The 24,045-nt window shown below is 54.3% G+C and overlaps 1 protein-coding gene across 5 annotated transcripts in view; it reads left to right on the top strand.

The window, feature by feature from the left end:
• Positions 1-6: 6 nt before the first annotated feature.
• ARRB1 (arrestin beta 1) overlaps positions 7-24,045 on the top strand; it is a 74,733-nt gene continuing 50,694 nt past the window's right edge. Inside the window, exon 1 of one of the 5 annotated variants that reach the window (XM_025894137.2) lies at positions 7-128. In XM_025894137.2, the coding sequence (XP_025749922.1) occupies positions 109-128 (20 nt within the window). In that variant the 5' untranslated portion in view covers positions 7-108. Of the gene's footprint in view, positions 129-7,415; positions 7,715-24,045 lie in introns of those variants that run through there. The other 4 variants (XM_025894135.2, XM_025894136.2, XM_025894131.2 and 1 more) reach the window with 4 other exon arrangements.

Genomic DNA, 24,045 nt, shown 5'->3' with positions numbered 1-24,045 from the left:
GAGGCGGAGCAGGGAGCCGGGAGCCGGCTGGCCCGCGCTCCTCCTGCCGGCCGGGGATTTTCCAGCCTGGGCGCTGTCGCCTCGGACCTCCTGCGGCCGCGGCGGACCATGGGCGACAAAGGGACGCGGTGAGTGCCGGCGGCGGCCCGGCCGGGTGCCCGTGGGGGCGACCTGGGCGAGGGCGCGGGCGCGGGCGGGGGTTCCAGTCGGTCACCCCGGGAGCGCCGACGCCTGGCTCCGCGGCACTCAGCTCTCCTGTGCCGGAGGTCTCCTGTGTGTGGTCGCTGGCGGGGCCGTGGGGGCCGTGGGGCCGTGGGTGGGGGTACCGGGAGCGAGGACCCGGACGCCCCATCCGGCTCGCAGCCCGTCGCCGCCGCCGCCACACACACTCACACACACTCACTCGCTGCCGACACCCCGCACTGGGCAGCAGACGCAGAGACGCAAGGGGGCAGGTTAACACACAATGGCACACACGCTCCTGGAGACACACGGGCACACTCATCCATGGGCACACTCATGCTGGCACGCACACGGACATTCACTGCCACATGCTCATCGTGTACAGTGACACACCGTCACACACTCACTGGTACACACTCGTGAACACATTCTTGCGGACAGTCGTGTTGTCACTCACGGGTCACACTCCAGCACACGTCAGTTCTACCACACCTTCATGTTGGCGCACACATGTTGGCCTACACTGATACACACATACCCTGCCACTTGGCACTCGCTGTAACAAACACTCTGAGACATACCCTCACACACTCATGCTGGCACATATCTCCCCAGCCCCGTGTTTGCCAGACCCCACCAGCACGGACCCCCACAGACGCCTCAGACAAATGCCCCCACACACTGGAGCCCTATGGTAACAAGTCAGCTGACCCTGGGGCTGCTGACACACTCACTCCGGTCCCCACATGGCAAGAAGTGGAAACACACACATCACACAGGGTGGCAGGCCCCCCAGAGCCTGGGAAACATGCATCCCCTAGGCTGTTTCCCCTCCCTCTGACCTCCAGAGGCCTGGGGTGGCTGGCTACAGTCTGTTTGAAGCAGGGGGTTTCCTGTCTCCTTAGGAGCTTGCCCTGGCTCAGAAAGGGAGAGGCTTTGCCTCTGAGATGGAAAACTAGGTCAAAATAGGGGAGGAAGCTGGGGCAGGGCAGCCCCTGGGGACAGCCCCTCTAGACCGTGACAAGCCCAGATCAGGCACTCTGGTTTGTTACCCGGCTTGTACCTCTTCACTCCGCCTATTCCTCTAAGGGCCAGTAGAAGCTTCTCCCTCTCTCCTCCCCCTCCCCCTTCTACAAGCCCCTCTTTTTCATTTTTTTCTTTCTTTTCCATCTTCTATCCTTGTGCCCCTCTTCTCCCTCCTCTCGTCCCTCTCTCCACCCTCCCTGTCTCTCTTCTTGCTTCCAGTAATTATGTATTGAGTGCCTGCTGTATACTAGGCATAGTATGGGGATCAAAGATGTGCAAGACCTATTTCTTCCCCAAAGGAGCAGATAGACTAGGGAGAAGTGACCCCAGTGGTCGTCATGTTTTGTGACCACGAGAAAGTAATTTCACACTGACTGCCATCTGACACTCTTTCTCAACAGCATTAGAAAGATCCTCCAGAGATTATTTTCATTTTTCAGAAGAAACTGAGGCTTGGAGATAATTTAGAAACTGCTTCCCAGTCATCCTCCTGACAGCTCTTCAAGGAGGTTAATTTTCCTCTTCCTGTTTTCCAGAAGAGGAACCAGAGTGTTAGAGGTTACCTGACTTGCTTAAGGTCAGGGGGCGTGAGAAGCAGGGCAGAGGCTGGAGCCCACTTGGTCCATTTCTCTGTGGCTTGCCCTTGGGCACTGCCAGGCCCTTCATGGGCCCAGGGTTGAAGGCCATGGTGGGGTGCCCTGCCCTGTGTGTGGAGGCCCGGCTGGGAGGGAAGACTGCAGAAGATCGTGAGGCTTCTGCGTTCACCTTGATGACTAGTTCTCATTGCAGCTGGCCGGCACTGTGACCAGGTCTTTGTCCTCAGTAGGAGGATGTGTGACTCTCTCTTCTGCTATGTGCACGTCCCCCAAAGCCGAGATCCTCCTGACCATTGAGATGAGACTTTTCTCCCCGTGAGAGTTAGGAGCCTTTACCCTTCTCGTTTATTCCTCCTGCGCTGCTTCGCCGTCAGGGTGACTCAGCCCCTCTTGGGCCTTGGTTTGCCTCTCTGTGACTTGAAGAGGAGTGTCATTGCTCCCCGTGCCGGCCTAGAGTGTCAGCAGGATGGGGATCCTGTGAGCATCCAGGTACCTGTTGGAGACCCTATCTTTGGAGTCAGGATCTTTTCCACGACTCCCCCTGCTTGCCTCTAACTCACTGGGAGACCTCGGACATTTGTCTTTACCCTTCTGGACCTTAGTTTTCCTGTCCGCAAATTGGAGCTGTCAGTGCTTAAACATTTCAAGCCTCTCTTGTGTTTATTGAATTTGCTGGGCAGGGGAAGAGGTGCTGCCCGAAGCCTGGAGTCCAGGCTTGGCTAAAGTCCATTCAATGGATGGTGGCCCTGCTCTTTCCCTCTCTCTCCCCTGTAGCCCCAGGAGGCCTCCTTCCCCCTTCCAGACAGGTTTCCTGAGTAATTTGGAACAGAAGGGCAAAATCAATAATGGGCTATACTGTACCTCACTCCATAGGCCATGGGTTTCTTTCTCTGACCTAGAAGAGGAAACTGCAAATATCCCATACTCTAAGGATCAGGAGTCATGGCATCCATTCCTGCACTTGGACTCACCCCCCCCCCCATATGAAAATGACAGAATTAGTCAGAAACCGTCACTCTCCTCTAGGAAGTCTAGGGGTCCGGGGGGAAGGAGGGGTGAGGCAAATGCCTGGATGGGATTAATTGCAGGGCAGGTGGTATGATGATTGCTGTACCATGGTGCTCTGGGAGCACCTCCATTCAACAAATGTTGACTGAGGGTCCGGGGCTGGGGCTTCAGAGGAAGGGCCCCATTCTGTCCGCGAAGGATTTAGAGCAGAGCAAGTGGTTACTTGTGACAGGTGCTGTAGAAGACCTAAGGGGGAGCCCCTGCCCCAGTCCCAGCAGGGGGCATGGTGAGGGAAGCTTTCCTGGGAAGGAGATGGCTTTGGAGCTACTGAGCTTCATCTGGAAGGATGAGGAGGCCAAGGCGGTGGCCCTGGGGATGTCATTCATGGCTGAGGGCACAGAATGTGCGAAGGCCGGGAGGCGTGAAGCACCCTATGTAGCCTGTGGGTTAGGCTGCTGATGATGGGTGAGCCTCAAGAGAGAAATACAGGCTCATTGGCAACCACCTGGAATGTCAGGCTAAGGAGAGAGGGCGTGGTGGTTCATGGGGGGAGTGTGAGACGAGGGATGGGGGCAGAGTTCCCTTGCAGAGGGACGCCTTTGGCAGTGGCAGGGGGTGGAGGGCAGAAGCAGGGAGACCGGGTGAGGAGGCCAAGGAGGAGCCTGGGAGAAGGCAGGATCTGAGCTAAGGTTGGGGAGGGGATGCAGCTGAGAAATATGAATGAGGAGGTGGTGTCCATTCGGGTGTCTGGTATGTGTCAGGAGACTTACATGCATGATCTCATTTGGTTCTCCCAGTGATCCTGTTGATGGAGGGATTGTGATTGCCTTTTACAGCTGAGGAAACAGACTAGGAGAGATTAATGTATCCGCTGCCATTCAGCTGAGAAGCCAGCCTGTGTGTTCACAAAGCCCTCTGCTGCACCGTGCTTTCACCCAGAGGGAGAGGGCTGAATGGCCCACACAGCTGGCCTCCCCCACCTCCCTGGCAGCTCCACTCTCTAGCTGTGCATCCCTTCTGGTTCTTGCTGTTCTTCCTACCGCAGCGGCCAACACGAACGATCAGAGTTAGGTAACAGGAGGGACATCCTGAGAGGCAATGGGATGGAATGGAATTCTCATTCCTGCAGATGTTTGTGAAGTTTTCTTTGTTGGAAGGGGGGGAGGGACGTGTCATCCCCAGCTCTCTGAACCTTGGCTGTCATATCTCTTGGCGGTTAAGCCCTGTGTGACCTATCTTGGCTGGAACATGGGGAAGTTTTGTGGCTTTGTCCAGGGATGCTTCTGGGCTTGCTGGGAGTGGCAGTGTTGAACCTGACTTACCATCTCTGGTCCCCAGTCGAGGCTGGCTTCTGGGCTTCAGACTTGTCCACAGCGTGGGTGCTGTGGTGCAGGGCAGAGGTATGGCATGGGCAGAGAGGAGAGTTAGGGACAGCTGGGGCCTTGGAGAGCACCCATGCCTGAGGGGGAAGAGGAAACCAGCTTGGGCGAGACTCCTGGGAGTTAGCCAGAAGGCAGTGGCTGGTGACTTGGCGGTGGGGGGGGGCTTTTGACGGGGTGGTAAGGGCAAAGCCGGGCCACAGGGGCACAGGGGAGAGGAGAGGACTCTGCTTTTCCCCGGGCTTGGAGCTGAGGTGGGTCTCGTGGAGGAAGGGTGTGAGGCCCTGGGCTCAGGGTGGTGGAGACTGGGGGTGTGGGAACCTGGGGGCGTCCAGCTCAGCTGAGGGTGGTGGGAGGGACGCTGCAGAAATGTGAGCTGGTCACAGGCGAGGCTGTCTGTGCTGGCTCCTGAAAGAGGGGCATCTGACTCAGGCTGGGGTTCTTGGGGATGCCTTTCATGAGGACGTGCCTTCTGAGCTGGGTCCTGGGGCATGGCGAAGGCCAAGGCATCTAGACGGAAAGTGCAGACAGCAGGTGCAGGTGCAGGCGCAGGAGCGTGTGCCATGTGGCTGCTGAGGGACGAGGCAGCCCTGTTAAGTAGGCCTTGGGTGCTGGGTGGGTGAATCTCATGGCAGTTTCTCACACACTTATTCATACCCCAGGTGTTTTTATTCCCCACTTGGTGAGCTCCTTGTGGTGTGGGGGCTATTTCTGTTTTCTGTTTGCTGGCCCATTATCCACCTCTGGGTCTGATTCACTGGAGATGCGTGGTAAGGATTTGTTGACTGGACTGAATCCTTCCACCCCTTGCCTCTCCTATCAGCCCAGGGGCATCCAAAGGGCTAATATTAGGTCCTTCCCGTTAGGGAATTTAAGGATGAAAGCCATGTCTCCCACATTAGGCTAGGTTTGGTGGGGGGAGAGCAGAGAGCCGGTTTCCTCCATCAGATTGTGAAGTCCTGCGGAAGCGGGGGGTACCATCCTTATCAGAATGGGTTTCTGGGAGTGGAGCCGGTTTCTCCCCCATCAGACAGGCTTCTGCAAGAGGAGGGCCTGTCTCTCACATCAGACTGAAGGCTTCTGAGGGTGGGGCGTGTCTCAGTATGAATAGGTATTATCTCTGATCGTTTCAGGAACCCTCTCTGTTTCCTGTGTGCAGGATGGGTCCTGCCCCAGGAGTGGCTGGAGCCCTAGTAGGGGGGTGTCCAACCAACGGAGGGGGTGGAGCAGGACAGGGTGGCTGCTTTTGAGAGGGGAACAAAGGAGTCTGTTGTCCCAGCCCCCTCCCTCCCTCCCTCCCCAAGGGGCCCTGGCAGGGTCATCTCTCTGGAGACGCCTCCTCCTTCCTGGGACGGGCCCCATCTTTAGTCCTCTTTAGAGGAACTGCTTGTTCCTTCCCAAGGAGACCTGGTGCCAGATGAGGCCGGGCTCCAGGGACTGGACCAGACAGGTCCTGGAGTTCTGTTCTGTATGGCTGAAGTCACGGCAGCGACTCAGTGGTTTTCCCTCTGCTCAGGACGGGCTTGGGACCACAGCTCATTCCATGGGGGCCCCTTGTACCTGGAGAGGGATCCGTCTGTTGGTCCGAAGAGCCTGGAACAAGGTGGGGGGGGGCGCTCTGGCTGATGTCAGGTCCCCAGGAGACATACTCTTCACTCAAGGTCTGAGTGTTCAGTGGCGGCACGGCCCGCACCCACAGGTCTGGAAATGGAATGGGTACGGGCCTGGGTGAGGCCAAAGGGCCCTCCCATAGCGGTTGTGGGCCTTCGGCCCCACCGCTGGTCCTCCTGGGTTTTTTTTGCAGCTTCTTCCTCCTTCTCCCGTGCCATTAACGGGCACAGATGTGTTTTGACAAAGGGGCAGGGGCAGGGGTGGGGAGTGGACAGCTGCGATGTGCCATCTCAGGAGAGTCCCAGAGGTATGCTCTAATGCTTAATCATTGCTGTGTGACCTTGGGCACCACATTCACCCTCTCTGGGTCTTGGTGTCCCTGGAGAAATCAAATGAGCCATCATGTGCAAGGAGGTAACTCTCCTTGAGTTACCCCTTTCGGTGTTCTGCTAGTGGGTTTGGGGGTGACCTTTCTTCCAGGGGGTGCCAGAAGTTGGGGAGAGGGCAAAGTTCAGGCCTCTGTCACAGGCCAGTGGGACCGAGACTGCAGGGGGGTGGGGGTGGGGGCCTGGGGGTGACTGTGGATTGTGCGCTCAGCCCACTGTGTGATCTGGTTAGCGTAGACTGATTAGTATAGTGGGTAGGCTTTAGGAAGAACCAGGTTTCCTGGTTGCAGATGTCAGCTCCCTCACTTACCAGCTCGGTGGTGACTTCACCTACTATTTAACCCTTTCTCTGCCATGGCACCCTCATTCACAGAATGGGGTAGTAATAGCGCCTGCAGAGGAGGTTGCCTCAAGGAGTAACTGAGTTGAAAGAGGTAAAGCTCAGGGATAAGTCCCTGGCCAAAGGGCAGTGTTATTTGAGGTTAGCTCCCTCACTGGGCTGCGAGCTCCCCCACAGAGGGACCCTGTTTGATTCACTCTTGAGGCCTCAAAGGTTTCGGCACAAGCCTGTTTCATCATTGGCCCTTAGTACACAGGTGGTGATCTCAGTGCCCTTCCTGTCTGTCCTTCAAGGCCTGGATCATATGTGCCCTCCTCCTTCGGGAAGTCCTCACTGATCACCCTGATCACCAAGGGCCTTGTGACTTTTTCTTTTTCTTTTCTTTTTTTTTTTTTTGCCATTCTCTCTCTCTCTCTCTCTCTCTCTCTCTCTCTCTCATTCTTGGCACGGATCCACTCCCCCACATCCCCTATGTGTCCTGGTTATTTACATACTTGCGATGTCCCCTGTGTGAGACCAAGGACACCTGTCCTGAGTCTTTTGTCTCCGTACCTGTGTAGACCTGGCATGGCGCACTGAACTCCATAAATATTTGTTCAGTGAGGGAGGCTGAATGTAGGTGTTTCACTGGGAAGAGATACACTTGAGGTTGGTGAGGACAGTGGCGCATCTTTGCCGACTTTGAAATATCTACAAGTGACTTTGTGTGTGTGCGTGACCCAAAGGGCAGGGGTCATTGGATGAGCAGCTTCACCTTGCTAGGAGAATGTGTTTTCTGATAGCCAGAGCTACCCAGCACGGGGATTGGTTGCTCAGTCCAGCCTTCTTGCTTTCACTTCTGCTGCTCCCCCCATTTAGAATGCCGTCCTCGCTTTGAGCCGCTTGCCCAAATCCTACTTCCTCAGTAAGTGCCCCAGCCGTGGAGCCATCCCTTGCTGGCCCCCAGAGTGTGGGTTCCATTCATCATCCCCCCCATCCTCAGACATTTCCTGAGCCTTTCTGGGTCTGGACTGTGGCATGGGCGAGTATGGAGTCTCTCTTTAGAATGGACATCTGGATCTGGCTACGGTATATCCAGTGTGGTTTGACCTGGCCTGAGGAGGGGACCATGGCTTCCGATGACCTGCCGGTGATCAAAGAGCTCTTTATGCAGCTGGAGAGATCTCCCCATTGGCTTCCCACTGGGCAAGTACTCAGAACCCACCTAATGACTGGGGACAGGGTTCTGGGCACTGGATCCAGCAGGCTGTGGTCATGATCAGCTAATTAAACCACCCAAGAACGGCTCGTTGGCCCTGAGGAGTGGAAGGAAGAAGGTGGGGGTAGTGGGGCTCAGAAGAGTGTGAGAAGGCAAGTGATGCTGTGAAGGAGGCTTCAGACACGGGGCCTGCAGGCAGAGCTGGGAGAAGAAAGCAGGAGGTGGGGAGGGAGGATCGGGGAGCAGGGAGAGAGGCAGACAGACAGACGGTTGAGAGAGAGTGCTATCTGGGGACAGCACCCAAGTGAGATAAATCAAGGGCAGGGGCTCTGACTTGGGAAAGAGGGACTCCACTTCTTCACTATCCCTCTGATACCATGAACGAGCTGCTTTTCCTCTTTGGACCTCAGTTTCTCCACGTGTCAAGAAGGAAGGAGAAAGGGCTTTGGCCTAGGAGGCCCTAGGACGCTTTTCTTCTCAGTTCTACGGCTAGAAGGGGAGAGGGCATAGACGGCAACCTGTGTTCTGTGCTGGATAGCTTGGCTGCTAGCAGCCCTGTCTTCTGGAAGGGGCAGGCAGTGGGTGGGTATGATCCAGGCCTGAGATTGAATGCCCGTAGTTTAGTTGGAAGGAAAGACTGTGCGTGGCAGCAGGCAAGCCCTTGGCCTCTGTCATGCCCTGTCCCTGTCCTCATGGCCATCCAGTGGCTCCCAAACTAGCGTCCTCAGTGGTGACCAGTGAGGGCTGTGCAGTGTCTCCCAATAGTAGCACCCCCAGGTGTATGGGGCTCCCCAAGGGTGGTGGTCTGGAGTGTGGATTTTAGAGTCACACAGAGTCGGGCGGCTTTGCTGTCCAGCAATATTGCACACCAGCTTCATGACTGTGGGGAAGGGTCTTAGGCTCTCTGGACGTCAGTTTTCTCGTTTGTGCGGTAGGTGTGATAATATCACCTACTGCATATGGTTGCTGGGGCCCAGAAGGTAGGGATCTGATGAAGCCCTCACTGTCATTCCAGCCCAGGAGCGGATCTCAGCTCTTCTCTCTGCTCCCCTGTCTCCCGCATCCCCACCTTCCTGTCCTGTTCGGTGCTGTGCACACAGCTGAGTATGCAGGGCTGGGGGGTTGCACCGGCCTAGAGAAGTTCAGATGATGGCAGGAAAGGGAAGTGAGATTGCCCAGGGCTGGAAGGGGCAGAGCAGGGTCTGCTGGGCAGCCTGAGTCAGCCTTTTGGCCCCTCACCATGGCAGACTGTCTAGGAGGAAGTGGGGAGAATCTGGGGGACGAGAAGCCAGGGGCAGGGGTGGGCCTTGTGAAGGGCCCCAGGCCTCTCTCCCGTAGCCCACACCCCCAGGCACTGTGATGGTGTCTGGAGCCAGGTTTTCTGCCCGGGAAGCCAGTAGGCCACTGACAACAGCCCTTCCTGGTTTCCAACCCCTAGCGGGGCGGGCAGGGGCGCGGGGCGGTGGGGGGGCGGTGCGTGTGCCTGCTTGGAGCTGAGACGCTTGGAAAGCAGCGCCTGCCTCCGAGGTCTGCTGAGGACTGGAGGAGAGGCAGCAAAGGAGGGAAGCCAGTCGCCTCCCCCTCCCCAAGCCTCTCCCTGCGGTGCTGGGCTGTGACATGCCAGGGCCTCTGACTCCAAGGAAGCTGGTTACATAAGTCGGCCCAACTCCCTGCTTCCTTCTTTTCTTCCCCTCCAGAGGGGCCCAGGAGGAGGCTGGAGTGCGTGGCTCAGGATTCCTGGGCCTGAGAGGTCAATGTGAGCCGCCCCCTGCCTGGGCTGGTGGTACGCGTGGCCCACACCATTTCGGAAGCAGAGCTGTACGTGCTGCCTTAGCCCGGGGCCCCGCACGCACGGCCCACCTTCCCACGCTCCTGTGAGCAGCTGCGAAGGGGAGAAGCCCTCATTAGAGGAAACAGGCTGTGCCCTGAGATAATTTGCCTGTGAAGTACCCCCAGAGGGGACCTGGCCTCTTTGCAGCCAGACGAACAAATAGCCAGCATTTTTCAGTGTGTTCCACTCAGTTCCACAAACATTTCTCAAGCACTCGCTGGGTGCCAGGCCCAGACCTCTACTCAACACGTCCTGCCCCTCCCCCCCCCCCACCAGTGGCCTGTCTCTCCTAGGGGGAAGCTGACTTGGGGAGCAGCTCTGCTCCTGTCTCCCACCTGAGACCTTTCTCAGAGGCCCTGCCCTCGGGGGCTGGGGGGGCGGGGAACCATGGGGGTTCCTCCCGGCTGGGTGTTTACAGGGTTGGCCTCTACCCTTTCTGTTCTGCCAACCCGGTCCTCCCAAGAAGGGACCAGTGAAGGAACACTTCTGTGGACCTGCCACACGGCAGGTCCTGGGCTGAGCATCTGACCCACTAAGAGGAGGAAACACGCAGGTCTCAGCCCTCCTGCTGCTCCTGTCTTTTGGGGGAGAGGAAATATATCATCACAATACACCAGAAGGAGGGGGTAACGTGGATTAGTTTATACTGGAGGCAGAGCCTGCTGAATGGCTGAGGGTCAGAGGCAGCCCCTTAGATGTGGGGGACGCTGGGGCACCCTTTGGGTGGTGAGTCTGAAATGAGCCACAGGTGAAGCTTGTCTGGGTGGCATCTGTGACAGAGGTTTTCAGCCGGGACTGACTTCCTTCATCAGATACTCGAGAACCCACTATGTACCAGGGTCAGACACCTCAGCTGCTGTCAGTTAAGGGTACGCTGGGGCTGCAGATTGTTTTTAAACAAAAAAAAAAAAAAAAAAATTTTTTTTAAAGATTTTATTCATTTGAGAGAGAGAGAGACAGAGGGCGCAAGGGTGGGGGGTAGAGGGAGAGGGAGAAGCAGACTCCTCGTTGAGCAGGGAGCCCGATCCCAGGACCCTGAGATCATGACCTGAGCTGAAGGCAGATGCTTAACCAACTGAGCCACCCAGGTGGGGCTGCAGACTGTTTGAGGGCACAAAATCTAGGGTGAAAGTCAAAGTTCAGCCCCATGGCATCACAGTGAGTGTTTGGGCCTAGACAGAAGAAATGGGACACCAGGTCAAGCAAACCCACTATCAGAAATGAGGCGGTTTGGGGGTCTTCCCCGGTCTCTTCTGGTGGAGGGCCACCAGAGCAAAGGCTTTCTTCCAGTGGAGGAGACCCTGCAGAGGGTCTGATGACTTCCTAGATGAGCGGTGGACATGAAATAGGAAACCACGTCTTACGAGAAACAGCTTTAAGCTTTGGGGCTGTGAGGTGGCCATGGAGGGGGGGACACTGTAGCTCTGAGGGCCGACTCTGGAGGCCAGGGGCTGCGTGGTGGAGAGAAGCAGTGGGCTGGGGTTCTCACCTTCCCTGTACTGGTGGCTCTATTATCTCCGCTAGCTCCCTGTCTGTGGGGTTTTTCAGCCTCTGGGCATAAAGTTTTTGTTCTTTCTCTGTTTTATCTGTGCTAATGAAAGCACCCAGCACATTAGCAGGATGATTTTATTATGGGGCTTTATAGCCCCGGGGCAGTGGAAGAAACCTGGAAGCATTTTTAAACTCAGTAAGGAGAACTTTTTCTTTGCAAGGGTTTTTTTTTAATATCCTAAAAATGACAAAGATGATCACATGGCATAATAGAGTGGTTAATATGCACATATTCATTTCTCATTTAGAGGGCTGACTTCAGCAGCAAGGACTCAGTATGCATACTTGAGACAATCTGGTCAGCTCTGATGTTCACTCTTTTATTCACTCTTTTGCAGTCAATTTTGCCAAAAAAAAAAAAATGGTAAACGTTTTTGGTAAGAAGAACTTTCAGCCAAAGAACCATGACCCAGTCCCAGATCGAGTCCTGTCCCAGGCCACACAGCAACCTGGCTCGGCTTCTGTTGGAGTGTTTGGTTTGGGGGCAGAGGTGTGCCAAGCTCCTAATCTTAACCTTCAGAACACCCAACCTGATGGTGATGGATACAGGTCCCTCTCACCAAAGTTATTTTCTTCTCCCCATTCCACTGCCACTGGCTCAGGCCAAGCCCTGCTTCTGGTCTGGCCTGCTTCAGTAATCTTTGGGCTCAGTCCTGGTCCCTTTGCTCAGTCGAGACAACCCCCAAACCGTCCTCCTCTTATTCTGAAATTCACATCTGACTCCGTTTTTCTCCTCTGGCTTAAAAACTGGCTGGTCGGTCCCCATTTCCCATAGGACTGTCCACATTCTCCAGGGGCATTGGAGGCCCTCCACGGTCTATGCCAAACTTCCTTCCTGTGCTCCTTCCCCAGCTCTCCCCACCACCCTGGCTGCTCTCACTTTTTTTGATATCCCTCCACAGTCTTCATACTTTCTCCGCACTGTGCCTTTGTTCGAGCCAGCCTCTCTGTCTGGAATGCCTTCTTCCTTTGACTGGTGACATCTCCCTTATATTTTAAGGTTGAACCTCACCTCAGTGTGGTTCAGTTGATGTGTTGTACTGAGCACCTTGCTGCATGCTTAGGCATGACACCTTCCCTTGACCGGGTGCCCCCCGCCCGGGCCGTCGGTGTCCTCCTGCATGTGCCTTTGCCCCTGCAGGCTTGCGGGATGGCGCGGTCCATCACAGTTGGCTGCTGACATGTCAGTTTCCTGTGCTAGCGGGCAGACCTGTGTCTGGTACCTCTTGGCCCCCCAGCTTCTGATAGGGCTGGCCTAATCACATGAGGTCTAGGTTTGCAGAAGTGACCTGAAACAAGAGTACAAGCCCCGCATGCCCATGCAGATGGGCGTGTGTGCAAACACACAGAGACACACACTTCTGACACACATGGCTGTTGTACTCATATAAGTAGGGGCCAGAATTGGGTGGGGGTGTGAGTCAGGGAAGATTCCCTGGAGGAAGTGAGCCCAGAGCTGCTGACCCAAAGGAGAAGCACTCTTTCCCTCTTCTCACTTCCTTCCTGGCCCCGGTGCTGAGAGAAAACAGCTGACACCGGCTGTGGAAAGGGAAATGTTAGTATTGTGAATTTGGGGGTTGGGATCTCCTAGGCTGGAGGTGATTAAATCAGGCACGTGCCTCCCTCCCTCCCTCCCTCTTTCCCTCCCTCCCTCCGGTAGGTAGTCCCTCCCCCCATTCCCAGTCTCCTTTCTCCCCTCCCTTCCTTCTCCTCCTCTTCTCCTCCTCCCTCCCTCCTCCCCTCCCTCCCTCCCTCCTGCCCCACCTCCCTCCCTTCACCTTCCCCTCCCTTCCTCCCTTCCACATATATTTTCTGAACCTCTAGCACATGCCAAATACTGGCGGCTACAAAACTGATTAAATAAAACATATCTTTATATTTTTCTGTCTTCTTGATGTTCATGTTGGAACCTGCCCTTTCCTTTATCTGCCTCAGTGGATCTGAGTTCAAGTGTTGGCATGTCACTGATAGCTCTGTGAGTCTGGGCAGGCCAAGGCACTTCTCTGAGCTCTAGTTTTCTTTCTTTCTTTCTTTCTTTTTTTAAAGATTTTATTTTATTTATTTGACAGAGAGAGAGACAGTGAGAGAGGGAACACAAGCAGGGAGAGTAGAAGAGGGAGAAGCAGGCTTCCCCCTGAGCAGGGAGCCCGACGTGGGGCTCGATCCCAGGACCCTGGGATCATGACCCCAGCTGAAGGCAGACACTTAACAACTGAGCCACCCAGGCGCCCCTGAGCTCTAGTTTTCTTATGTATACCCCTCCTCCTAAGATTGCAGTGGATAATGTGTGTGAGGCGCTGAGGAGGTGCGGAGCCGGTGCCTTTGATTGTAGTTCCTCATTGAGTGAGAGCCACTCTCCAGCTGGAAGAAGGAAGCCCTTCCTTCCAGTGTGTCCTCAGTGGCCAGCCCAGGGCCAGGCAGACACTATAGCAGCCTGATCTATAATCCCAGTTTTCCTGGGACTGCCTCAGTCCATCTTGGGAAACTCCTTTGTCCTGGGTGAATGTGGACAGCTGGTCACCCTACACTACATTCTCCATAAGGTTTGTAGAATGGATATATATATATATATATGAGTGAATGAATCATGAGGGAAGGACAGAGCTGGGACTTGGGCAAGCAAGAGCAAGCCCTGGGCAGTTGGCTTGTTGGGTGAGAGGTGGTCTCTGTGCAGGGTCTGGATGGCCAGGAAGGTGGGAGGTGGGATGTAGGCACGAGGCCTTCTGCTGCTTGGCAGCATGTGGGAAGGTCCAGGCCCTGAGTCTGCGAGGCTGTTGCTTTCAAGCAGGTTTCAGGCTTCCAAGGCCTGGGCACTCTTTCTCTGACACATCCAGAGAGGAAAAGGCAATTGCTGATCCACTGTTTCTAGGAAGGCCTGTCATAAGCCACTAGCTGTTCATTTGCCGCAGAAGCTGGAGACCTCGTGTTCTTCACATGACACACTGTGTTCTGGCATGTGTGCCTCCTGAGCTGCGCACTCCAGACTGTGAAGAGCCTGGGCAGAGGACTGCGCTGGGAGATGGGAGAGCAGGGCCATAGCCCTGTTCCCTGGTCCTGGCCCAGAGACTGAGCGAGGCCTCAGTTCCCCACCTGTCTCCTGAGGATCCAACCCTTCCTTGCAGGGTGTCTGTGAGATACCACTTGTGAAGGTCCCTTGGCATGTCTAGCCCAGAGTAGGCATATGGTGCGTGTCCTCTGTTGTCCCTTTCTGTAAATGGGGACAATACACCTGGCTCTGCATACCTTCCAGTGCAGATGTGTGGGCCAAATGAGAAGCGGGATGTGGGAACACGTGGTAAACAGTGTCATAGCCTTCAAATACTTGGGGCTGGGGTTCTTGGTAGGGCTGTTTCTGGGTTCCAGGCACAGGTGGGGATGACCCTGCCCTCCCAGGCATGAAGATCCTCCTGGGGATGTGCCCCAGGATCACAGAGAAACCCAGCGGTGCTGTCCATGTGAGCATGCGCACTCTGCGGGGCGGTCCTGTGCTCAGATGAGCTCTGCTTCTTCTGAAACCATGGCAACAGGGAGACAGACAGACAGACTTGGTCCAGTCTCAGGGAGGGTTCCGTCGCAGCAGAACGCGTGACAAGAAGAAGGAATGTCCTCCGGAGCCTCCTCTGTCTGTTGGGCTGGAGGCAGGGCCTTTGTGAAGGCGGGTGGTGTTCGGATCGCCTCTGGGCCCTTCCTCCAGCCCAGGGGCGGACTCACCATGAGGCTGGTGCGGCTTCAGCTTCAGGCCCTTTGTGCTCCAGGGCCCCTTCTGAGACCTTCCACGTGCTCAGACGTTTTGTGAAAGGTGCAAAAGGAAGGTATTTGTGTACTCTCCTTCTTCTTCTTCTTCTTCTTCTTCTTTTTTTTTTTTTTTAAAGAGGGCTTCCAAACTCTATGATCTCATTCAAGCCTGGATCTGCCCCTGCTCAGGCCGGGTGGTCCTTTGTGCCAGGATGTTGGTGCCATGTCCCTGCCTGTGCTTGGGGAGGTCTCATCCCACACATGCGGACCTGGTCATCAGTTACAGCCCTCCCTGCTGAGGCAGGACCTGAACGTCATCTGGGGGAGCCAGTTCCAGGCCAGACCCAGCTGCAGATCTCCCTGGCTGTGTAAAGAAAAGACTGGAAAAGTCCTTCTGCCCTCAGTCTTACTCATCTGTAACATGGACATCATCCCTACCTGAAAAGGCTGTGGAAAGGTTTAAATAATGTACCTCAGGTGAAACTGCCTAGGACAGCCCCAGGCTTGTCGCGGGAGCTCAGTAAATGTTGGTGGAACCTGGATAGAGATGGGCAGGGGGTGGGGTGGGGAGGGTTGGGGGAAGGGGGTGGGGGGCACCCCTTCTGTTGGGATGGAAGCAGCCTGCTGTCTGTCAGATTCACCTGCACTGCACTGTGCCTGGTGCTAGGTGCTGCGTGCGCAGATACGGACAGCTGGGGTGGGGTGCTGGTAGTCAGATGAGCTAAGAGGGTGAAAAGGGTTTATAAGCTGTGAAGTGCAGTTTTCTGGGAAAGGGCTAGTGTAAACTGAGTGGCCCTTTGGTGGGGGAGGGCAGAGTGGAAAGTGGAAATCTGGACCGACCTTTCTTGCTCCTGCGGGGTGAGAGGTCACCAGCCTGACCGGTTTTGTTTGAGAGAAGCAGCCCAGGCAGGCAAGCCTGACCTTTCCTGCTTAGAAGGGAAACCAGGCCAGCAAGGTGCGCTGCTTCCCACATCCTGCACCCTCAAGCAGAGTTGGGGAAAGGGGAAGCTAGGTTAATGGTGGTGGTCCTGTCCCTCCCAACTTCAGCGCCCCCTTCAGGGAGTGGAGGGAAGGGCAGTGGGGTGGGGCCTAGCGGGAAAGAATAGAAGCTTTGGTGTAAGGCTACACGTTTCACATCCCACCACTAGTGCTTATGTCTGTGACCTTGAGACAGTTACGTAATCTTTCTGAACCTCTGTCTTCCTATCTTTATTTTTTTCACTTTTTTTTTAAAGATTTTATTTATTTATTTGAGAGAGAGAGAGAGAGAGAGAAACAGCATGAGAGGGGAGAAGGTCAGAGGGAGAAGCAGGCTCCCCGCTGAGCCGGGAGCCTGATGTGGGACTCGATCCCGGGACTCCGGGATCATGACCTGAGCCACCCAGGCGCCCTTCTTATCTTTAAAATGGGGGTGATAGTATTCTCTCCCCACTGCCTGGGTTATAGTAAGGCCTAAATGAGATAATGTAGGCCTTAGCACGGTACCTGGCACACAGTGGGTGCTCAATAAATACCGATCATCCCTCCCTTCTCCCCCATGACCCTCATCAAGCTGTCTTGCGTTCTACTCCTTTATCCATTTGCGCATACCCTCGGTTAGACTGGGCTCCCAGGGGGCAAAGGTTATATATTTTATTCATCCATCATTACACCCCCAGCCCTGGCACAGTACCCTCGAGACACCTTGAACTGGTAGGCGAGAAGCTGCACTGGCTCAAAGAAAAGAGCAGTAAGTTTTAGCCAGAAATTCACTTACTACACACCTACTGTGCGCTCCTACCAGAGGCCTACTGGGTGGTCTGTGCCCTGCAGAGCTTGAATGGCCACTTGTAACTTCCTGTCACCCTCTGTACCCGTGACTTTCTTTTCTTTTCTTCTGGTCCCAGTACCCGGCACAGGGGGTACCTATCATACATTTTTGTTGAGTGAATGGCTGTCTTCCTCCTCCCCCACACCCCCCTTTTCTAAAGTCAGGCTTGGTGTCCCTCCCAGCCCACCCACCTTCCAGCTGCGGCAAGTCGCCCTGCCTTGATCAGCTTCAGCTTCAGCTTCCTCCTCTTTAACGCGGGGAAAATAGGGATACCAGATATCCAGGGGCTCAACCGTGCCCAAAACAAGGTAAGCAACCCGTAATGTCAGCTGCTATTTTTCACACGCTCTCCAAAGGTCTTCGTCGTGTGGCAGGGGGAGCATTCCATTCCTGCAGACCCTCTCTGCTGGCCTCACAATGGATTTGGAGCTCTGTGCAAACTGTTTATGTTTCCCCGGCAGAGTTTATTACCCCAGACGGGCCTCCTGCAATTAATTACAAGCAGAGCAAATAACTTGTCCCTGGGAGGCTGGGCTTGGCGTAAACATTTACATCCAGCCAGGGGCCAGCCCAGAGGCTAGGCTCTTTCCTCCAGCCTCTGGAACAGAGGGAGACCAGAGGATCAGGGCCGAGGGGCGTGGGATGGGGTGGGGTGCCAAAGAGAAACAGCTTTCCTTCAATTGCTTTTCCTGGAGGATTCCTTAGCCCTTGAGGTGCTGGGCCTCTGCTTTCTCTTTTCGTCTCCCACATTGCCCCACAAAGAGAGTCCCTGTATGCAGATGGGGAAATTGAGGCTTAGCTAAATTAAGCAGTCTGCTTAAAGCCACACGGCATGCAGGGGAGGCAGAAGCTGAGGGTTCAAGTGGTAGCTGTGTGAAAAAATAGACTAGAAAAGAGAGGCTAGAAGCTGGGAAATCACGAGGGATTGTTTGTTCTTTCACTTGCTCCTTCACCACATATTTGTCGGGCCCCTGTCCTGTGTGAGGGGAGCCTGAGGAGGCAGTGCTGACTATTAGTGATAACTGGGACTGGCTGCCTCCACCCTGAATGCCAGAAACTCCCTCAGGATGGTCCCGTTAACAGTCAAATGTGTGGCAGAGGCCGTTTCTTGGAGTGCGGGAAGGAGGTGGCCTCTATGGGTCTCTTGTGCTCAGAGCCACGCTGTCTTACGCAGAAAGGTGGCCTGAAGGCGAGTAGTCTTCAAAAAATAAAAATAAAAAAAGGAAGGGTCCTGGGTGGCTCAGTGGGCTAGGCATCTCACTCTTGATTTTGGCTCAGGTCATGATCTCCGGGTCATGAAATTGAGCCCCACGTCAGGCTCTGCAGTGGCCTTGGAGCCCATGGAGCCTGCTTAAGATTCTCTCTCTCTCCCTCTGCCCCTCCCCCCACCCCCTCTCAAAAACCCCAAACCCCCCAAAAAAACCAAAAGGAAGGGCCCTCTGAAGTCAGCTCACTCCTCCCAACCTAGAATCTAGAATCCGAGCCCCTACTTTTGGGCAGAGAAGGTTCAGAGAAGGTTTGGGTCAAAGTTACACAGCAGGAAGGTGTAGCGGGAATTCCTCGCAAAGGGCTTTTTCGCGTGCATTTCTGTCTTAGGGGTGAAAGAGCTGATCGGTAGGGGAAACGCTCATGGCTGTCTTGATCCCATGCCCTCTCCCCACTCCGTGGCTGTGAGTCCTGTGTTTTCTGGAGGCCCTTCCAGCTCAGCAGTTCCTGCTGTGCTTGGCAGTCTTGCTGTGTAACTCTCTAGAGCCTCCCGCTGGGGGCCATCTTCCCTCTATGCTGGAAGGAGAGCTAAGACTTAGGGAGGAGAAGGAGCAGGGTCCTCCTGCCCCTGTACTCGTTTTGGACGTGGTGTGCCTGGATTCTGGACCCTCTGGGGGCGGGCAGGAGCGCATCTCTGCAGCTTCAGGCCCTGGGGGACCCTGGGGCCTCGCCTGAGCCCTCCACTCTGTTGTCAGCTCCTGGCCCAGAGCCTGGCATGTGGTAACTGATGTCCAGGAATGGGGTGCCTTGCAGGGTGAGTGAACGGCTGGGAGACAGGATACTCTAGGGAAGGACACTCTAGTTTGGCAGCCAGGGGGTTCCACTCCAAGTCAGCACTCGACCACGTCTGGACGTCAGTGTTGCTTCCAGAAAGGAGACAGGACAATAGTCCTCACTTGCAGGGTCATGGTGAGGCTCAAAAGGCAGCCAAAAGTGGAAACAGATGGTCTAAATGTGCATCAGTAGATGGATGTCTAAACCGACTGTGGTCAGTCCAAACCATGGAGGAGTATTGAGTCATAACAAGGAATGAAATACTTGGTGTCTGCTCTGACAGGGACGAGCCTTGAAAACAGTCCTCTAAGTGAAGGAAGCCAGTTGCCCAGGTCACACGTCGTAGGATTCCATTTATATGAAATGTCCAGAATAGATCCATCCGTAGCTGCCAGGGGATGGGGAGGAGAGACTACCTATGGGTGAGGCATTTTACTGTGGAGCCATGGAAATGTTTTGGAAATGGAGGAGGTAGGTTTTTTGGCTTTTTTTTTTTTTGCACATCATGAATTTACTAAATGCCACTAATTGTTCACTTTGAAAAGGTAAGTTTTACGTTATGTGAATTTCACCTCAATACATTATTATTTTTTTTTAATGGCTTAAAAAATATCTGTTAGGATACTGGAGGTGAGACATGGGTGTTGGGGTGAGGCTCCTGGAGGAAGATGGTGTGGGAATGAACGAACAGCTGTGAAAGGTGCAGGTGTCGAGCGGGAGGCAGTTTGGCAGACTGGTAGAACCAAGGGTTCTAGAACAAGACTGGTAGGATTCAAAGCTATGTGACCTTGGGCAGGTTATTTAACCCTTCTGTTTCGGTTTTCTCATCTGTGCAGTGGGAATAATGTTTTTATTATGGGGCTCATAATCTTTTATTATGGAAATTATAAAATTTTCCTGAGGATTAAATGAGTTAATATTTGCAAAGCGCTGAGAATGGCTCTTGGCACAAAGTAAGTACTGAGTAAGTGTTAGCTGCTGTTATTATTGCTCATTCACATTTTTATTTTTTTGCTCACTTACTGAGCACCAGGCCCAGGCTGTGCCCTGAGGGCTGGGCTGTGAGCGGCCCTGGGGCCTATTCTCAGGGGTGCCCTCACATCTTGGTGCAGGAGTCAGGCCCCGCAGTACCACCCCCCGCCCCGGCACTGCACCTGTAGCTCCAGCTGTTAATAAAAATCGTGCATCACCTCCTGCTTCTTGGAGCCATCTGAGCAGCTAGGACCCGGAAGGCCTCTTTCATGGCTTTTGAAAACACCCAGGTGTTGGGGGGCTGACGCCTTGGGCTTTCGGGAATGTTAGTAAGTCCCTGAGCCTTGGTCTCCCCGCTTGTCATGGGAGACATCAGGCTGGCTGTGCTCTGGGGTTCTCAGTGTTTTTTAACCTCCAGACCTCTGAGCCCAAGTTTGGGATGGGCCTGAGGTGTCACATGTGTTGAGATGTAATTTATAAAAAGTGTACAGTCTTTTTGGGGCTGGCATTCTGGACAACCAAGGTAGGGGGTCGGAGTGGGAGTCAGGGGTCCCTTCTGAGCTCCGGCCTTCAAGCTTCTGCCTCCTTTTGGGCCTGGCCAGCCCTTGTCAGGCTCCCCGACCCTTCCAGCGGTCATTCAGGCTCAGAGTCTCGTGGGCTGCTGCCCATCCCTGCTCTATCGGGCCCTCTATGTCGGCACCCCTCCCACTACCATCCTCAGTCCCTCACTCCAGCACAGTCATACGCCCTTTCCCCGCACTGTGACATTCAGTACACACACAATCACCAGGTCATGGTCACTCCCGTACACCCCCAGCAAAGTCTTGCTCAGCTCCTATAGCCACTTTCTACCACCTGCATCCCTCAGCTCACCTCCATCCACCTGCCCTCCTTCCACCCAGAGCTCTGTCTCCACCTGCTGGCTTCCCTGCCAGATGCTTGTCACAGAAGTTGTCCCAGGGTAAAGGAGCAGAAAAGTCATTCCAGGAAGGAGCTTGCTTTCTCTCTTCTTGTAAAAGCAAAGCTACATCTTAAGTAGATTGAGTCAGGCTTCCAGAACTCCTCCCTGGTGGTGGGAGGATGGATAAAACAGGCAGTCCGGAGGGCCTCCGGAAGAAGGTAGAGCCAGAGTCAGGCCAGGCAGAGTTCTCTGGGTTCTCAGAAAGCCCTAATATATTCATATCCCCTCTTCTCTCTCTCAGACACAGGCAGCACACTCCTACACACATGCACCCTGGCCCTCAAGGATTTGGCACATTGTCATCAGGGAAGATTTCTTGGGTAGAATACTCATTTGTTCAGCCTTTCATTCATCCATGGGCCTTTGCTCAGTCCCAGGCCCTGTGCTGAACCCTGGGGACGTAGAGTGGGGCCAGACCAGGTCCCTGCCTGAGGGCTGGTGAGGGAGGCTGCTGGGCACTCAGAAGGATACAGTGCAGTCTGATAAGTGCCATGCATTCGTTTGCTCGTTCAACAAAGGCTTGCTAAACACGTGCTACATACCAGGCACCAGTCTAGCACTGGGGCACTAGCCCAGAACAAAGTAGGCAAGAACTCTTACCTTCCCCAGGCTAGCCTTCTGGTGCTGTGTCATCCTAGAGACAGAGTGACCAGAGTTCTGAGGGCACATTTAGAAAGAACTAATATTTATCTTTCAATAACTATTTAAAAATATATTTTTTAAAATTTTATTTATTTGTCAGAGAGAGAGCGAGCATGAGCACAAGCAGGGGGAGTGGCAGGCAGAGGGAGAAGCAGGCTTCCCGCTGAGCAAGGAGCCTGATGCAGGGCTCGGTCCCAGGACCCTGGGATCATGACCTGAGCCAAAGGGAGATGCTCAACCGACTGAGCCACCCAGGCATCCCTCAATAACTATTTTTAAAAACACAAAACCTTCACATTTGGACAAGGGGAAGATAGCAATCATCCATAATTTCATCACTTTGGAAGAACATTAAAAAGATTTTTTGTGTGTCTTTGCTATGCGTGTGTGCGTACGTGTATGTGTGCAGGTGTCTGTGTATTCAGACGCAATTGTGCTTACACTGTGTGTGACATCTGGACTAATGCTTTTTTTCCTCCAGCATTTCCCCTGTCATTAACCCAGCATTAATAAATCGATATTTATTAATGACACATAGAGTTCCTCATGCAAATGCTCCGCAGTTTATTGAGCCCTCCCCTTATTTGGCATGGACATTACTTCTAGGTTTTGCTATTACAAATAATGCTGAAACGATTAGCTTCAGAACTATCCGATGACTCTCTGAAGGCAGGATCCCTGAAGTTGCAAAGGTCCCAGTCTCTGCAGGGGCCCATCCTCCCTCTTCCCTGTATACCTTTCTTATTGCGAAGGTGCAGCCTCTTGCTTGCGGGGGAAGGAAGATTCCCGCCAGGTCAATCTCAATACGAGTTGTTGCATTTCTCCTTTGCTGCATAAACAATCGGCCGATGACTTAGTAGCGGGAAACGACAAGATTCATTTTTTCTCTCTCCCGGTCTCTGTGGGTCAGGATGTGGGAAAGGCTCAGCTGGGCATGTCTGGCTCAGGGTCTTAGGCGGTCACAGCTGGCCCAGGGGCTGGAGCAGCTAGGTGCTTGCAGCGGGACCTTGTTGATACTACCCCTGGAGTCTGGCCCTGTCTCACTCTGTCTCGTGGCTGCCTCTCTCGTGCGGGCCACCTCCGTGTCTCCCCCGGACGAATGATACCAGCTGAACACACAGCACTCTCTGCGGGCCTGGGATTCTTGCCAGTTCTTGACATACGTGAAGTTGCTCATTGAATCCTCATGGCCACCCAAGGAGGCAGGTGCTGGTGTGATCTCGCTTCCAGCTCAGAAAGTGCACATGTGGGATTTGAACCCAGAGCAGCCTTGTTACTGATTCTGCCCCCTGACTGGTCTCCCTGTGTCTACTCCAGCCTCTCTGCCCTTCCATTCTCCACCCAGTGGCCAAAGTGAGCATATTAAAGGGTCATTACATTGTTTGCATCCATTCCCTGCTGAAACCCTGCCAATGTCTTATCATGGTGACGATAGAATCCTGACTGCTGACCGAGGCCACCTGGTGACCAGGCTCTGTTGCCACCTTGCCCCTGCTGGCCTCGCCCACCCGTCTCCCTCAGTACCTTCAGGGAGGCTTGCCCCAGCCTCTGAGCTTCTGTGTAGCATGCCCACCCCTTGCCCCTGTCAGAGTTATTACTGCTGCTTCTTCAGCTCCTAGCTTGGATCTCCCTTCCTGCAGCAGCCTTCTCAACTTCTCAGGCGGGCCCGTCACCTCTCCTGTGCTCTTGGAGCACTGTATTTGGCGGCACTTACTGTAAGAGTCACCGTGGACTATTTGTGTGACGTCTGTCTTGCAGGACTGTGGTGTTGCACGCTTGCGGGGGATGCTGTTGGCATTGTGGTCTGCATCATGGAACCCCCGGGTATTGGGCAGTGTGGAGCCCTGCTATCTTCCTGCTAGAAGGGAAGCTTTGTGTAGACAGGTTCGGTTGCACAAATCTGCCCTGGTTGCCATTCGTCCCCGGTGGTCAACAGTATCTGACATGGAAAAGGCACTCAGTAAATATTTGTGGAATATTATTAATAATAATAAGAGCTAATATGTATTACCAAGTGTTAGGCACTACATTTAGGCAATCCTCAGAACAACCTTACGGGGTAGGCCCCCTTGTCATCCCCTCGTTTTAGATGAGGAAACAGGCTGAGGAAGGGGGAGTCACTTGACTGATGTCCTCTAGTGAGTGGAAGGTTCACCCAGGGCAGACTGGTTCACTATGATAAAAAAGTGAATGAGAGAAGGATCCCTCAAGTCTAGCAGCTTAGAGCTGGTCAGATGAGGGAAGGCCCAGACTCATGTCATTGCAGTAAAGCTTCTCACACAGTGGTGAGGACATATGGGCGGGGAGGGTTGTTTTCCTCCAGTAGGGAGAGAGGAAGGAGAGAAAGGGCCCCTGGACAGGAAGTGGATTTGCTTTGGGGCCACTCTCCCACTTGGACGCCAGGCCTGGCCACACTCTGCTGACCACAGGCTCTGTCTCCCTGGCTCGCTGTTCCGAAATGAAGGCCTGAGGGAAGAAGGTACCAGCCAGGACATGGATGGGGTAGGACTCTCCCATGTGCCGAAGTCATACCAGAGGCCTCAGTTCTGAGTTACTTGGAGGCCTGTCCTTAACCTGGTGTCTCTCAGAGGAAAGGGGATATGAGAGTTTCCATTATACTGGTGAGGGAATGGAATGACCCAGAAAAGTCAAGGGAATGGTCTAGGTCCCAGAGCCAGGACCAGAACCCAGATCCCTGGAAGCCCCTCAGCCCCCAGGACTCTTGACTCTGTGTGTGTGTGTGTGTGTGTGTGTGTGTGTGTGTGTGTGTGTGTGT

Source organism: Callorhinus ursinus, unplaced genomic scaffold, assembly GCF_003265705.2.
Source record: "Callorhinus ursinus isolate GAN/ISIS: 27379988/994484 unplaced genomic scaffold, GSC_fseal_2.0 scaffold35, whole genome shotgun sequence".
Taxonomy (NCBI): Eukaryota; Metazoa; Chordata; class Mammalia; order Carnivora; family Otariidae; genus Callorhinus; species Callorhinus ursinus.
The sequence above is the reverse complement of the archived record's forward strand: the minus strand, read 5'-3'. Positions and strand labels throughout refer to the sequence as shown.